The 18,244-nt window shown below is 24.7% G+C and overlaps 1 protein-coding gene across 1 annotated transcript in view; it reads left to right on the forward strand.

The window, feature by feature from the left end:
* The window catches only part of LOC134828487 (dual specificity calcium/calmodulin-dependent 3',5'-cyclic nucleotide phosphodiesterase 1-like), a 105,861-nt gene that overhangs the window by 87,090 nt on the left and 527 nt on the right, over window positions 1–18,244 (forward strand). Inside the window, exons 6-7 of the mRNA XM_063841466.1 lie at window positions 15,229–15,478; window positions 16,284–17,325. Of these exons, the coding sequence (XP_063697536.1) occupies window positions 15,229–15,478; window positions 16,284–17,325 (1,292 nt within the window). The remainder of the gene's footprint in view (window positions 1–15,228; window positions 15,479–16,283; window positions 17,326–18,244) is intronic.

Raw genomic sequence — 18,244 nt, forward strand, 5'->3', positions numbered from 1 at the left:
ACCATAACCATTCATTAAAATCATGTGCCTGCCTTTAATACAGAAAACAATATTTAACGCTCAATTTATTTTTATGGTAATTGTTTATTGCAATTCTCCCACATATGCACACAAATACACATGCACGCGCGTTAAATTGAAAACGACCAAATTGCTACCTGTACGCAGTGCGCTAAGCAGCTGTAACACTGAATTGACACCATAAAATTGCATTTGGACTGGATAATTTGGTCATTTCTCTCGCTTTATCTCTTATTTAGTTTCTGTCGTCATGAAAAAAAAAATAAAAGTTTACCAACCCAGAATTATTTTCTGTGTCACAGAATTTTTTTTCTTCTTTTATTGAAAAATTTCGTACTTTTCGTGTTAATATACAGAGTAAACTCTTTTTTTTTTATTTTATTAAAATTAAAATTAATTTTCAAAAATATTTTAAAAAAATAATAATTCGAAAAAATTAATTCAAATTAAAATTTAAAAAATATTAATTTTTAAAAATTAAATAAATAATAAAAAATATTTAAATATTAAAACTAATTAAATAAAGTTAAAATTGAATAAATTTTGAAAATTTTAATAAAAAAAAAATAAAAAAAAAAATATATAAATAAAATTAAATAAAAAAATTAAAGAAATTTAATTAGTTTTAAATTAAAAAAAAAACTTTAAAAATAAAAAAAATTAAAATTAAATAAAACAAATAATTTTAAAAAATTAAATTTTTTAAAATTTTAGTTAAAAATTAAATTGAATCAAAAGAACTCTCTGTACTTTGATAGCGACTCGACAGACACCACACATGAGCTGCGTCGGGACTCCCATAGACAACACATTTTATTACATTGACAATTTCAATCCAGATGTGAATTGCTTGTTATTTTTCTCTACGTCGCCGCATCAGAAACAAAAACAGTGGAAATGGGAAAAAGAGTGCATTTCGTCCTATATAGCTCACTTTCGCAAGAAGAAAAAAAAATTCCAGATAAAATCTGATCTAACGTGACATGGGAGTATTGTAAACTGGGATTGTAAGTCGACAGTAACGAATAACGTTCTAATTTTTCAGCTTGGCATGATTTCACGAGAAAAAAACACGAGAAACACTGGATTACGATGATGCAAAATATCACAACAGCCTTTTTTGTTGCGAAGAAAAAATTTTTCTCTTGTGAGATATCGGGCGTGTGACAGCAGATAACTGTAAAGTGCAACACAAAGCCCAAGCTTTTTATGGATTTTGCATCAATTTCTAACAAGTTCTCGGTATTTTTCTATGTTTTGAATAGAAAAAATCTTACAAGGTGTTAAAATGCCTGACAATAAATCCAAAGTATTTTTGCAGAGAAAAAAGGGTCAATTTGTCAAGAAATTTTCTAATATTTCACCAAAATGACAGTTGCTCTCTCTCCCATGCTAATGACGATGATGATGGTAATAATTTAAGTGGTTGCAATTTATATTTCATCATGGCACGTGAGAGCATCTGTTCAACGTCTCTTTGCAACAATATTGGTTGTGTCAGTTGGAAAGTGCAGCCAGGCAGCACCCCACAGCAGCAATTGACTGAATAACTCTGTGTATTTCGAAACATGGAGACCAATACAAAGAAATACTCACAAGAGTAATCCATTACATTTCTTGTGGCTGTCGTGCCCGTAAAAGCTTTTATCTGCGATTTTGTGAGAAAATTTGACAATTTTTTAATTATTAAAAAGCTTCTAAAAAATATTTATATTTATATTTATATTTATATTTATATTTATATTTATATTTATATTTATATTTATATTTATATTATATTTATATTTATATTTATATTTATATTTATATTTATATTTATATTTATATTTATATTTATATTTATATTTATATTTATATTTATATTTATATTTATATTTATATTTATATTTATATTTATATTTATATTTATATTTATATTTATATTTATATTTATATTTATATTTATATTTATATTTATATTTATATTTATATTTATATTTATATTTATATTTATATTTATATTTATATTTATATTTATATTTATATTTATATTTATATTTATATTTATATTTATATTTATATTTATATTTATATTTATATTTATATTTATATTTATATTTATATTTATATTTATATTTATATTTATATTTATATTTATATTTATATTTATATTTATATTTATATTTATATTTATATTTATATTTATATTTATATTTATATTTATATTTATATTTATATTTATATTTATATTTATATTTATATTTATATTTATATTTATATTTATATTTATATTTATATTTATATTTATATTTATATTTATATTTATATTTATATTTATATTTATATTTATATTTATATTTATATTTATATTTATATTTATATTTATATTTATATTTATATTTATATTTATATTTATATTTATATTTATATTTATATTTATATTTATATTTATATTTATATTTATATTTATATTTATATTTATATTTATATTTATATTTATATTTATATTTATATTTATATTTATATTTATATTTATATTTATATTTATATTTATATTTATATTTAAAATTTAATTTAAAAAATTTAATTTAATTTTTTTTTTTCACGCCAAAACAAGAAAAAATTAATTCCTAATCTCACAAATTTACAATTGTTGTGAAAATCTGATGAAAACCTTTTTTTGTTACATTTGAGAGCAGTTTGAAAAATTCAACTCAGTAATCTCTCTGCCATAAATGAGTCGTAAATCCTTGTTAAAGTTGTACTATTCACAGACGTTTTCATTTCATGGTGCAGCATCTTCTGTGGCGAGATAAAAAATATATTTTATGGCAACATGTCCTTCGTTCAATGAAAAGCGTAGCAAAAGGTGACGACGACGAAACAAAGAAAAGCAAAAAAAAAATCAGATAAAAATTTACGAGATTGATGTCTTATTTTTATATTATTATACTTTTATTGCATCCTTCTGCAAAATATGGATTTGCAATAAAATGCAAAAGTGTCCCAATCGTCTTCTTGTTGAGACTGGAAAAAAAAATCGATATCTTTTCACACTTTTATGCTTCTTTTGCGTCTGTGTCTCGTTGCTTTTTTTATTAATTCATCGATTCAATGATTCGATGTGTAAATAGCTAGAAGTGGTAGAATGCGTCGTCTTCCATTTCTTTTATTTTTATATTGCACAAATGTGTATCTGGCACTTTTTTTAAGTCTTAAAAAAAATTCTATATAAATGTTAGGTATTAATCTTTTTATCTGGAAACACACAAAAAAAAATAAAATTCTAAATTGCTAAAAAAAATTCAATTTCCGGTAGTTGCCGGTGCTGCGAATCCGAATCCACGTCCTTCCAATCGGAACACTTGAGCTGTGAGACATTACCGGAAATTTATCGTTTCAAATCGGGCACAACATTTGGCAAACGCATCATCCCGACGAAAGATGGACTGAAATCGAACAAAAAATCACTTAAATCAACGCGAAATTTAACGACGGCATACTCACTTCTAGCTAATCACCGAATGAGGTTCGATGCATATTTATTGACTGTTTGTCTTTTGCACACTTGTGTGTCGTCTCTTCTGTGTGTTTTTCCCCCGAAAAATGTTTGTTGTCGCACTTCACCATTGTTGTAGTTGCAATTGTAGTAAATTTCGTTAAATGTGCTTCATGTTAATGCATTGCACTCGAAGCGAACGTTAGAGTCAATATTTATTGTTTATTTGATGAGGAATATTGTCATTTTACTCAAATGGAAAATTTTTCGCATTTTACTTTGAAACAAGTGATAAAATTGAATTAAAATTATACGGAAAATTATTAAAATAAATTGCACAAAAATTTCATATTTGATTAAAAAATTCTAAGAAACAATAAAAAAAAATTAAAATATCAAATTCTATGGAAAAATTAATTTAAATAAAATTTTGTGACATTCAATAATTTTATGTTCTCCGCAAGCGTTTCAGGAAAAATTAAAAAAAAAATCAATTGAAATTTTATACAAATAAATTTTTTAAATTCAGTCAATTTTCGACAATTTAAAAGAAAATCCCTCAAGAAGAAATATTTTTTTTAAATTTGTATTAAAAAAATATTCAAGAAAAGCTATCAAATATTATCTTTAAAAAATTAAACGATTAAATAAAATTAAATAAAAATAAGTTTAAAAATTTTATTAAAAAGTAAGAGGTATATTCTAAAATTTTTTTTATAAAAAAAATCTTCTTAAAATTTTAATTTAAAAATTATGCAAAATAAAAAAAAATTAATCAACTCCAGAAAACAAAAGAAAAAAAAATAACATTAATATAACTTATTTTTAAAATAAATTTCTTAAAATTCGGGTTAAAAAATTTTTAAGTTGCCCTTTAATAATTTATTTATATAAAAAAATCTTTTTTTTTTAATTCAAAATTTAAATAAATATCTAAATATTTATAAATAATATAAATTAATACAACTTAATTATTTTTAAGATAAATTTCGTAAAATTCGGGTTAAAAATTTTTAAGTTGCCCTTTAATAATTTATTTATATATTCTTTATTTTAAATTAAAAATAAATATATTTAAACAAATTTAATAATCATGAAAAAATTACAATAAATTTCATTAAATTACATAATTTTCCAAATGAATAAATTTTTATTACTGCAATTTTTCCGAAAATCAACTTATTCGGTAATAAAAACAATTCATTCAATTAAAATTTTGAACTTTCATTCAATAAAAAAAAATAAATAAAAATTCCTCTCTTAACAAGTGCTTTAATCCAATGTCCATTGAAGCACGAATAATTCCATGAGTAACGATGATTAATGTAATAAAGTAAATAAAATTCTGGCGATCGATATCCGTTGAATTACAAAAACATAAAAAAAAATAATAAAAATAATTTCAATGCAAACCTTCCATCGAAAAATGTACGACAGAAAAAAGCAAATATTTAACCGGACAAAATTGCATGTCTTGTCCATTTTACTGTCAATTTCTCTCATTCCAAGGATATTTCCTCTTACCACGACAATTCCGCGTTAAGTTTGGCCTCCTTTTTTTTCGGAAAAATTTATTGCGCGCACTTTAAATGTCAAACCACTATCGAACAGAGGTCATTCTCGTCATAATTCGTCCTGAATGTTTGAATAATGACTATTTGTTTGTGTACCTTCTGCACGAACCAAACGAAGAAAAAAGAAGAAGATAGAAAGAATAAAAAACGAGAAACTTCTACAATACACAAAAAATATCTCAAAATAAATTTATAAGTCAATTATTTATTGTCCGTGTGCGGTATGTACTCTGACTGTCCCATCGGAGAACGGCAAACAAAAAGAGGGAAATTGGAAAGAAAAATTAATTTGTAAAAATATTTTGCATGTCAGTCATTCGTGAACAACGAAAGAAGTGGGAAGTTTTATAACATTTTTTTTTAAGAGACTCACAAAAAATTTAAATGAATGGCGCATATAATCCAATTATGAGTGAAAATTGTGAATTACGTGCAAAAAATATAGTTTGAAGAAAGTTATTTTTAAGAGACTGCAGAAAATATGAACATGGAAATGGAAGTCGATAGCGACTTGTTAAATAACAATAAAAGTACTCGAAATAAACGAAGTGCCAATAAAAGACCGAATAGTAAAAGTCTCATTTTTAGTGCAAGTAAAAAGTATAAATCAATTGCATCGGATCTGGTACAATTTTTGATAAGGTACCACGAACGTGAAGAGTATGAATCGATACTTTTTATTGGTCATTTTTCAATTTTATTTTTCTGTAACAATGCACGTCTGCAATTTTTTGTTAATAAAAAAAAATCAATAAAAATTTAGGACAAATTGAAGGTAGAAAATAGTTTTTGAATAATTTTTTTAAGTTCAATTGTCATGTTTCTGAAGTAATTTACAATAATTTTATTATATTTAATGTGACATAAAAGGCAAGAGAAAAACTTTTGAATAATTTTATTTGCTGCAGATAATATTTTTCCATTGTTTGAACTTTATTCATATTTAAATGACAACAGCAGAAAAAAATTCAAACATTTTTTAGACAATGAAGGTTTCCAAGAAAAAAAAAATATTTAAATTAAATATAGATTTTTTTTATCCAATGAAGATTCAAACATTTTTTTACAAAATAAATATTTAAAAATAAAATTTTAAAAAATAATTTAATTAAGTCTTAATTAATTAAAAAATTCAATATTAAAAAATTAATTAAAAGAATAAAATTTAATTATTTACTGAGAAAAGTAAAATTAATAAAAAATATATACATATTAAAAAAATTAATTAAAAAATTTGAAATAATTTTAAATTTTGAAATAATTTTAAATTTTAAAAAAAAAATTTAAAAAAAATAACACATTTAAAAAAAAATATAAAAAAAAAATTTCGAATTTAAAAAAAATATTTAATAATATCTTTTAATTTTTTTAAATAAGTTGAAAAATCAATGTAAAAAAATATTTTTATTAAATAAATTATTAAAATTGCCTTGAACAGACACTTTAAAGGACATTCACCTTTTGTGAAAATGCCCCATAAATAATCTCTGACCCGTAAAATTAAACTTTTCCGAGTTTCAATTACTGAAAATTTCTGACCAAACCTTCGTTGTGTGTGACATTTATTGTGTGATAAATACTCCTTTCTAGTCATGTGGGAGTCTAAAATCAATTCTTTGTTAAAGCTATTCATGACTTCCCGTTTTTCAGCCACATGCATAAAGTACCTCTCGATGTATGTTTTTCAATTTATTTATTTTTATGCCATGCCAAGTCATATTGCCGTGCTTTTAACATGGCATTGTTGTAAACATTAGTGGATGTTTGGCAAGAAAAAAAAGTGGAGGAAAATGTTTGTGGCTGGCAAAAAGCCAACAGGAAGCCCGTATAAAGAATATGCCGTCGACGACAATAAAAAGACAGAGACAACAAAGCGATTTTTTTTTTCATCCAATTCAAGTGACTGTAAAGGACATTTTTTCTTGTTCCTTTTTACAGAAAAAAAAATTATGCAAAAAATGTCTTGTCGGAAGTTTTGAAAAGTGCAGTAAATAGATTTCTATTAAAAGTGACAAAAATTTATGCATTTCTGGCAGAATTTACAATCGCAAAATCAATAAATGTTCTATGACAATCTTCCATAAATGACAAAAGCATGTTAAAGCAACAATTACTGCAGCATATTTTGCAATTTATCACTTTTATGTCACACAATTGGTCGTTTTTTGGGACAGGCCTGTCTCACAAGTCATGTCAGGTTGTAACAAAAACTCGAGGAAATATTCACATGACGTTCGTAAATAGATTTTCCCACTAACATAACATTCTTCATGCATCTGTATCAAAAGTTAAAATCTATATCGGTATTCCGCTCGGTAACATGATAAAGTATCTGCCGTCTAAAATTGCAATATATATTACGTTACGGCAGCGCGATGATGCATTATTATCGTCGACGTCGTCATTGGAAAACATACATTGTTGTGAGAAAGATGCAGAGTAGATTATAATGCATCACCTCTTATTATTATTATTACAGCATTATTATTCGTCTCGCTGTAAAATAAATTCTTTATCAAACGCGAACATCCGTCTGCATATTTTTGACGTGATGACGATGGTTTGTCAGGCAAAATAGAGCAGCGCATTTTTTTCATGCAATATTTCGTATATTATGGAATTTCTTAAAAATCCATTTTTCAAGAAAAAGATAAAACGAGCACTAAAAAATTTAAACAACAAACAAAAAAAACTATAGTAAAGTTTTTATGGTTGCAATTTTTTGTTTGTTTGCTTTTCATATTATAAAAATTGCATCAACTTTGTCATTATTCATTTAACTGTAGATCTGTGCCGAGCTACATTTTCAGTAGGATGCATCACAGATCATTTTTTGTTCGTATTTATGGAAAATATCGAGTTAAATAAATGTGCATGAAAAAATTCTCGGATGTGCTATGGTAGAGTTTTTTCGCTTGATTTTTTCATTGGGCATTCTCAAGTTTCAAATAAAAGGTCTTCAGGGTCGATTGTCTGTCTGTACATTATTTTTATCAAAAATTTAAAATGCTGCTAAGTAGACTGATTTTTATGTTTATTGTTTGGTTCCCTGAATTCGATCTGAAGTCGCAGTTATCAACATCTTCTTTTAATCTTTTCACAAAGCTCTTCTTACTTTTAAAAAAAAGTAGCAGGTTTTCATCACTCCAGTCCATGTTTTTAAATCATGTAATAAAATTTCTTTTTCTCATAAGTGTGTTATAGTAAATTTGTAACCTTTGTTAAAATATCTTTATGAGGAATTTTCTTAAAATAAATCCTATATCTTCCGTTCTCAATTATTGATCATCTTAAGCTCAAATTGGTGTCTTATATTGTTATAAATGCTTTCCGCGATTTCATCTTTTAACAAATAAGCATCCTCCAATTATTGGTTTAAATCCTGGGCTTTCGTTTGATCAGAATTTCGATTTGACATAGTCTTTCAGTGTGTTCTTAAAGTTTTTCACATTTTGGTGATCGATCACAATTTCGTCAGATATTTCGTTGTTCATCAATACAATCTCATATTAAGCTGCTCTGTTTGATTGACTTCTGTATTCTAAGTTTTAAGTTATCCATCATTAGGTAGTTCTTTTTGATGCAAATACTAACTTAGTTTAACTAACTTACCTTTGTTCTATTTTCAAAAACAATTCTTCTTTAAAGCTGAAAGATAAAATTTCTAAAATAAAAAATTTTTTGTTAATTTTTTTTTTATTAATGAAAAAAATAAAATGCGCTTACCTAAAAATTTCATGCAAACGTCAATTAACGGTTCACTGTTTTTACGATGATTTTTCAACAGATACAAAAAAAATGTGAAAAATTATTGGAAAGGTGTACAAACTCTTTCTCGGTAACAAAAAACCAATTCATCATTTTTAAAAGAATATCCCACATTTATATATTTTTTTTGCCTTCCATCGCATCGTATCGAATTCATTTTTATGAAACAAAAAAAAATGATAAAGCATGACTTCAGGCTGAAAAAAATCCGTCGTACCAAATTATTAACAATGCAAAAAAAATGAAATTTGTCAAAAAATCATCAAATTACAAAAAAATAATTAATTTAATATTTTATCATGCAAAATTTAAAGAGAAAATGTTTTTCAGCAAAAATCAGTTTTCAATTAGGAATGTCATGCGGTTTACAAGAGCAGAGTTTTCGTACACAAAACCACAATTTAACATTATAATTCTCTAATTCCGGTTCTCTTTTTTTTTTTTTGTCGAGAGTGATGTTTGCCAAAAAGCACATGAATCTTTGAGATTTGGGGAAAAAGGACTGAAAACCACAAAACTTGTTTCAAAAGCAAATGTACAAGGGCATTTGACACAACATGTGAAACTCGAAGCACATTTGAATAATTAACTTTTCTCGGAAACATTACTTACGTTAGTCTGCCCGGTAACAGTGCTTATCAATAAACGAATGGCGCAGAGAGAATTGGTAGTGCTTCATCGCCATAGCAGCTTCAAAGAATGCCTTGACATGAAAAATCCCGGCATTTGACAGAGAGGCACTAACATGTGCTTGAGCGAACAAATGAGAAAAAGTCTTTGAAATTGTAATTTTACTTTGTTGTTTGTCTGCAAAAAAAAGGTATAGAAAAGAAGACATGTGTTGGTACTCTTTCTCGAGTTATTGGCTTCGCAAGTGAATTAAACTCACCTGTCGTAACCATAAGTGTACAAATGTAGCATCCGCACAGGAAGATGAAGAGTTCCTCGAGGCACTGCGAAACGTCTAGCAAATTAATTAAAACGCAAGTTGTTTGTTTGCTCTTAAAACAAGCAATTAGTAGCGGTGAGAGTTACAAGAGAAATTTGCTTTTGGATTTTTTTTAATTATTTTTTTTTCAAGTCTGTTTCATCCGTTAATCATAAGTTTCGCTGTCGTCACTTTGATAACCGCATCGTAAATGGCACGACAATTTATTAGAGAAACTGTTTGCAATATAAATAAAACATCTTCGTGCATTAACTGTCCAACAAATTTTCCGATTCGCTGTGAAAAAATATTGAAAGTTACAGAAGAGTTGAAAAAATATTCAAAAATATTTCTAAAAAATTTGTTGTCAATTTTCAACTTAAAATTAAACTTTTATTTATTTTGAAAATTATTTAAATTATTTTAGATTTTTTTTAATATTTTTTGTAAAAAATAGAAATTTTGAAAAATTTGTTTTTTATTATATTTTAAAATAATTTTGCTTTAATTAATTTTAAAAAAAATATTTGAAATTATTATTAATTTTTTTATGCAAAAATTTATAGAATTAGCTTAAGAAATTTTTTAATTAATTTTTTATATTTCTTCTTTTTAAATAAAAAAAATTAATTTTAAAAAAATTTTTGAAAATTTAAAAATTCATAAAAAAAAAATTTACCTGCAATTTAAGTCGAAAAAGTCCTTTAAAATTTTCAATTAATTTCAAAATCCTAAAAAAAAATTGTTGAACAGTGAATTATTGTCAATGAAACAAATTTCAAATCCATGTTCCATCTCCGTACAAATGGAATTGCATAATTTAATACCAGCCAGGGGTTGTTCTGATACAACAAAATGTCACACTATCTTATCTCATGCATTCGAAATATCTCTCGTTGCCGCATCGTGTTCCAAGAGATATTTGCGAAGACAACATGAAAATGTATGCCCAAGACGTGATCATATCATCAGTATTTATGGAACATTTATCATTTTCTTCTTGCATTTCATGTTGCTTGCTAAGACCAAACCTGGTTCTTTGCATAATAAAATTAGGAGATTTATCTTGAACTAAATTTGAGACATAAATTGCATGGTTTCTAAATGTCACACACCCGAAACTAAATACATGAGAAAAGGAAAGAAAGGGAATTAATTGTATGACATGCGAAACATGTGCGGAATTTCATTTGATTAATGTACCGTAATGTTTTTTGATGGCAAGCTTTTAGTGTAGTTTTCAACCGTTAATTTTACGTTTTGTTGGTTTTCTAACGAGACATGTGATAAACATTTTAATCAGGATTGTAAACGACAAATTTTGCAGAAAAAGTTACAAAGCTTTGATTTTGTAATGAAATATTCATAATTTGCAATTTTGGCGCCAATTTTTAAATATACGAGATCTGTAGAGCGATCAGCTGATCTAATTATTTTTCGCGCCAAAGTAAATGTTGGTTTTTCTTCAGAAAAAAAAATTCTAAAATAAATTAGAAATTTTATTAATTAAATCCTCAAAGCCTCTAAAACTCATTAAACAAATCTCAAAGTTTCAATAATGGCGGCAAAAACTTGGCGCCAAATTTTTGGCGGTAAATTCAACTTTAAAGAAACAAAAGTAACATTTTGACACTCTTCAAACTTCCGTCATTCTAAACTCTTGCAAATTCTCCAAAGCAACTTGAAAAATAGTTGTAATTGAAATGAAATTGAATAATATCTAAATTTGATTTGAGCAAAACTTGTTAAAAACTTTTAAATCGGGTGCGGTATACTTCATGCATGAAACTTTGATGGCAGCAAAAACATTTAAGCAAAACTAATTTTATTTAATTTTTCTCATACATTGACTTTGTCTGCAAAAACTCACTTGCAACATTCCTGCCGCACAAGAACAAGAAAGACAAGTAGAAGTTTATTTGCCAACAACTGCTTTACTTTACTTTGCTTGTTAAAAAAGATTATGCATAACCTTACGAGACTTTTTTTTCTCTTCCACTCCTTACAAGATAATTTCTTTTAACAACGCTTTTTTTCTGCCATGACTTACAAGTTTAAAATGAGATCAGAGACTAAGTGGATTGAATGGATTCTTCCAGGACAAAGAAATATTTGTACTACTTTTTTTTCCTTCTATAAGCCATTATCAAGAGTGGCACTTTTATTGTTTAAACCACTTGGAGAATTATGTTTTGTGCTGAAAAATACATTAGAAATATTTTTATTCAAATGTCCGCTGGAAGTAACGTGAAAATGCGAAACGACAGTTTGAGTTTTTCTCGAGAGACAGGAATTGAATTGGAATAAAAAAAATGTATTAAAGTTTTATAGCTTTTCTTTTTAACACTTTTCACCCTCTTATAGAAAGTTGCGAAAAAAATTTTATAGAGGTCGTATGGAAAAGTCAAGTTGAAATAGGTTTTTATTATTATTAGCAAAATATAGAAGAGGAATTTTTATTTTCAATGTTGACGTTAAGGAAACATACAGAAGTCAAGAAACAGACAAAAAGATATTAAAAAATATTTTTATTGTTTTTTGATGATAACAAAGTGGTTTGGAGTAAATTATTAAAAATTTAATTTTTTTTCTTCTGTATTTTTTAAAGAAAAAAAATAAGTTTTTATTTAAAATTAATTTTTAATTAAATTAAATAATAAAAAAATTAATTTATATTTAAATTAAAATTTAAAATAATTAAAAATTAATAAGATTTTAAAATTAATTAATTTTCAATTAAATAAATTTTAAAAAAATAATTATGAATTTTTCAATAATTAAATATTTTATTAAAAAATTGTTTCAATAAATTTTAATATAATTAATTTATATTGAAAAAATAAATTAAATAAAAATTTAAAAAAATAAATATTATTTAATTAAAAATTAAATTTTATCTTATAACTTAGTTAAAGTATTTATTATAATAATTTAAAAAATTATTAATTAAAAAAAATTAATTATTATTATTTTTTTATTATTAAAAATTATTAATTTAATTTTTTTTTTTCAAATTTATTTTCATTTAATTTAAAAAATACTTTTAATTAAAATATTAAAAAAAAAATTTTAAAAAAATCAATTTAATTAAAATAATTAGATTTAATTACGTTAAAATCTAATCCTCATTACCTGTAAACCTTTCGCTCCCTTTGTTCGCTAAAAACTGCATTTCACGAATATCAGATAACGACAACCACATAATCCAACATTTAATGTCAGAACGTATAGTTTTAGGGAAAACATTCGGATTTAACGATAGCAACACGCAAAACTGTGATTTGCCTCCTTCTAAATATTCATTGTATACACAAATTGCATATGTGAAACACTTGATTGTGTATTTTTGCTCCGAATTGCTATTCTATTCATAGTTTTAATCATGTTTATGCTGCCGACACGCTGTCATGAATCACACAGTACGAAATTTTCTAAAAACATATTATTAATGCATTGCATCAATGCAACTTTTTCACATACGAATGTAAATTCATATATTAAAATTTACGTGATTGTCGGAATTTTCCATCAACTGGGGAATTTAACCTGGCGTCTCCATTTCGTTGGAAATATTCTCGCTTGACTTGACGAGGAGTTCTTGTATATTTTGGGCAATTTATTTTGCTTTTTGGGTTTTTGGTGTGTTTGTTGCCCCAACTCGCGACATAGAGAATATTTAAATAGCTTACATTTGAATAGAAATTTCTATGCATGAATTCACTCTTTCTCCAGAGACCGAAATAACACACAACATTTGAATACACAAATTAGCGTAATTAGGTTAGAAATTGATGTTTCGGAGGACTTTTGGGTAAAATGTTAATAAATTATGTTAAATAGTGTCCTGATGCTGTTTAACAAACAAAAGGATGGTAATTACGCTGGTTTAAAGGCGGAATTCATGATGCACTGAAATTCAAAGAATTTTTTGTTGAACCGTTTTTGCGAGTTGGTAATTATAGTTCAATTGTGTTGAGAACAAAAGAATTTCAATTCATTCGGTATTTAATGAGGTTTGAGTTAAACAATGCAGTTTTTCATTAAAGTTTTTCATGTGAAGGATGAAAACGGTATTTTATGTAAAATTTATTCGGTTTATTTTTTTTTTCAAAAATATTTTATTAATCTCTTGGTAAATTGTGTTTAAATTTATTTCAAAAATTAAAAAAAAAATATTAAATAAATTTAAAAATAATTTTTTTTTTATTCAAAATTAAAAGAAATTTTTTTAATAAAAATTTTTATTAAAAAATTTAAATAGTACCTAAATTAATAAAGCTAAAAAAATATATATTTAATTTAATTATTTATTCTAAATAAATTTTTATTTATATATTTAAAATTATATTTTTTTTTTATAAATAAAATTATTTTTTTATCAAATTAAAATTTTCTAAAATAAATATTATCAATACAAAAAATATAATAAAAGATATATAAAATAATTAAAAATTATTTATTAAACTTATTTCTACTAAATAGTAAAATAAATTAAAATTTTAAAAATAAATATTTAATTTCAATTTTTAATTTTAAATTATTTTTATATCAATAAAAAAAAATATAAAAAATAATAAAATTTAAAAAATAAAAAAATTTCTCATAAAATTTAATTTTAAAAAATTCTCAGATCCTAGATAAAAAATGTTTAATATGTATCATATATCATAAATAATTTATTACACGTCAAAACACTTTCTCTAAACAAAGAAAGAAATAAAGCTCGTTAGAGAGAATTAAATTGTAGGACATTCAATTAAACAGCGAATCGCCTCAAAACATGCAATCACGTCAAAAGAAACAGCGAGAAAAGTGATACATTTTTATTTCACTTATAACAATAAACAAAAGTGTATCAAGAATACAAAGAAATTTTTCCAGCACATTCTTCATAATAATCGGTTCTTCACACGTTTCTAGCTCAAAGGATTTCACAATTAACGTAGACATGTGATTAAAATAAACAACTAAATATTTCATAGAACGATTTTCATTTCACTTAGTTCATAGAATAGATTATTCACTTCATAGAAAAAAATAAATAAATAAATAAAGTAGCGTAAAAAGTCACAGAGAGATGATTTTTTTAAATAAAATTACAACTTTTTTAATTAAAAAAATATTTTTTTAATGAAAAATCTGAAACTCTGTGCAAAAATCACTAATTTTTTTCAGAAAATTTATCATTTTAAAAAATTTCTTCGCTTTTTTGTTAATTAATTTTCTGATTTATTTACTGACAAACTTAGTTTATAGATTTTTTATATATTTTTTTTTAATTATTAAAAAAAATCTAATTTGTGTTTTTGTTTTCTTATTAAAAAAAATCACTTACTCACACAAACACACAAAACAAAACACAAAAAATAAAATCTTTAGTTTTTTTTTCTCTTTTTTGTCAGTCAAAAATACTAATTCAAGTTTTTTCTTCTTTCTTTCCCCTCGCGTTAAAATAACAGACGCTTAGCTGATGAAGATGACGAGCTTTCTGAAGTGCAACCAGATGCCGTGCCGCCCGAAGTGCGTGAATGGTTGGCATCGACTTTCACGCGACAACTTGCCACGACGAAAAAACGTTCGGATGAGAAGCCCAAATTCCGTTCCGTGGCGCATGCAATACGAGCGGGTATTTTTGTGGACCGAATATATCGACGTGTCTCGAGTACGACGTTGATGCAATTCCCTCCAGAAGTTGTGACTGTGTTAAAGGTGAGTTTTATTTTACTGAGTTAAAAAAAATTAAAAAATATAATTAATTTTTTTAATTTAAATATTATTTTAATAACATTTTAATAGATTTTTATTTTATTTAATAGAATTAAAAAATAAAAAAAAATAATTTAATAAATTAATTAAAGTTTAAAAAAATAATTCAATTTTTAAAAAATTTCAAATATTTTTTTTTTTCAAATATTTATAAGTTTTTTTAAATATTTTTAATAATTTTTTAAAAATATTTTTTGAATTTTTTTTTTGCTTAATATTATTAATTTTTTTTAAATTAATTTTAATTAATTAATTTATTTATTTAATTTTTTTTAAATTAATTTAATTAATTTTTTTTATTAATTTAATTAATTTTTTTAATTTTTAATCAAATTATATACCTATATTTGGAAAATTTGGAAATTTTATATTTTTTTTTAAATAATTTTTTTTAAAGATACTTATTGATTTTTTTTTATTAATTTGTTATTTAAATGAGCTTCAAAAAAAATTATTTTAAAATTTTTGTAGTGAATGATATGATTTTTTAAGTAAAAATTATTATTCATGAATTAATTATTTTGAGTTTTTTTTTATTTTAAAATATTTATTAAATAATTTTATTTATTATTTTTATTTATTTCAAATTTAAAAAAAAAATATTTTTTTATTTTTTAAAATACCTAATGAATTAAAATTTATTTATTTTTTTTTATTTTACAAAATTTTTTAGATTATATTTGATTATTAATTATTTTAATCATTTTATGAAATCATTTTATTAAAAATTTTAATTTTTTTTTTGCAGCATTTGGATGATTGGTCATTTAATGTGTTCGCGCTAATTGACTCGTCTCCCCTGAAATACGTGGGCTACGATTTGCTGAATCGCTACGGGATCATACACAAGTTCAAAGTGCCTCCTGCCACGTTGGAGGCGTTTCTGGCGCGCATCGAGGAGGGCTATTGCCGCTACAAGAATCCATATCACAATAATTTGCATGCCGCCGACGTCACGCAAACGACGCACAGCATTCTGTGTCAAACGGGTCTCATGCACTGGCTCACAGACTTGGAAATTTTCGCGACACTTCTCGCCGCGATCATCCACGATTACGAACACACGGGCACGACAAACAATTTCCACGTGATGTCGGGCTCCGACACGGCGCTGCTGTACAACGATCGTGCCGTTTTGGAAAATCATCACATTTCCGCCGGATTTCGCGTGATGAAGGAAGACGATTGCAACATTTTGCAACATTTGTCGCGCGAAGAGTACCGCGAGTTACGAACACTGATAATCGAGATGGTGCTCGCCACCGACATGTCCTTTCACTTTCAGCAACTCAAGACGATGCGAAATCAACTTACGCTGCCAGACCCGAATATAGAAAAACCGAAGGCACTCGCCCTCGTGCTGCATTGTTGTGATATTTCGCATCCGGCAAAAACGTGGAATTTGCATCATCGATGGACCATGTTGCTGCTCGAGGAGTTTTTCAGGCAGGGCGATTTGGAACGCGAACTCGGATTGCCTTTTAGTCCGTTGTGTGATAGAAACAATACGCTGGTTGCCGAATCGCAAATCGGGTTCATTGAGTTCATTGTGGATCCCTCGATGACTGTCATGTCGGATATGCTGGAAGTCAGTTTGGCGCCCATTGCACCCCTTACCGTAAATAAGACAAATAACGAATCTAGTCCAAAGAAAATTCATGAAGCAATAAGTGAGGATGGCGAACCGTCGAAAAATGGCGAGGAAAAGTCGTCGCGATTCCGCATCAAGAAGCCATGGGTCACGTGTTTGGCGGAGAATAAAGCTGTGTGGAAGGAACAAGCAGCAAGAGGTAAATATTGAAATTATTTTTTTTTTATCACAGAAGGTCGCTCCAAATTTATTTCATCCATTAATAACGGAAACTAATAGTTTGAATGAATTTGGAGGTACTGAAATTTTCAAACTGTAATTTTGTACTGATAAATTTTAATTTGAAAATTTAATATATTTTAAATAAAAAAAAAATAATTTAACTTAATTAAAAAACCAAGATAAAAAATATAAATAATAATAATAATATAAATTAATTAATTTTTTAATTATTATCATTAAATATTAATTTATTTTTTTTTTACATATTTCAAAACTTTATTTTTTTAAATTAAATTATTTACAATTAACAATTTTACACTTACCTCAACTTGATTATTTATTAATTAAGTAACTTTTATATGTAATGTTTAATATAGGGAAAAATAAAACGAGGCAAAAGTTTTATAATTAAAACTTTTATTTAATTTATTATTTAATTATTTTAATTAATTATTAAAAAAATTATTATTTTAATATTAAATAATAATATTATTTAAATTAAATTATTATTTTAAATTTATTTTATTTAATTTTTTTAAGTTATTCTTATTTAAAAAAGTATATAAATATTAATTTTTAATTATTTTTAAAATATATTTTAAATAAATATAATAATTTTTTAAATATTATAATTTTTAATAAATTATTGTAATAATTAAAAAAATAAATAAATGAACATTTAATAATAATTATTTTAAAAAATATTTAATTATAAATTTATTAATACATAATTATTAATAAATAAATTGAAAAAATAATAATTATAATCATTATTAAATTAAATTTAAATTAAATTAAATCATTTGAAAATTAAAAAAAAAAATATTTAAAAAATAATTAAATTTTATTTTTTAATATTATAAAAATTAAATTAAATTTACAGTACAAAATTACAC

This window comes from Culicoides brevitarsis, chromosome 2 (genome assembly GCF_036172545.1).
Source record: "Culicoides brevitarsis isolate CSIRO-B50_1 chromosome 2, AGI_CSIRO_Cbre_v1, whole genome shotgun sequence".
NCBI classification, from domain to species: Eukaryota; Metazoa; Arthropoda; class Insecta; order Diptera; family Ceratopogonidae; genus Culicoides; species Culicoides brevitarsis.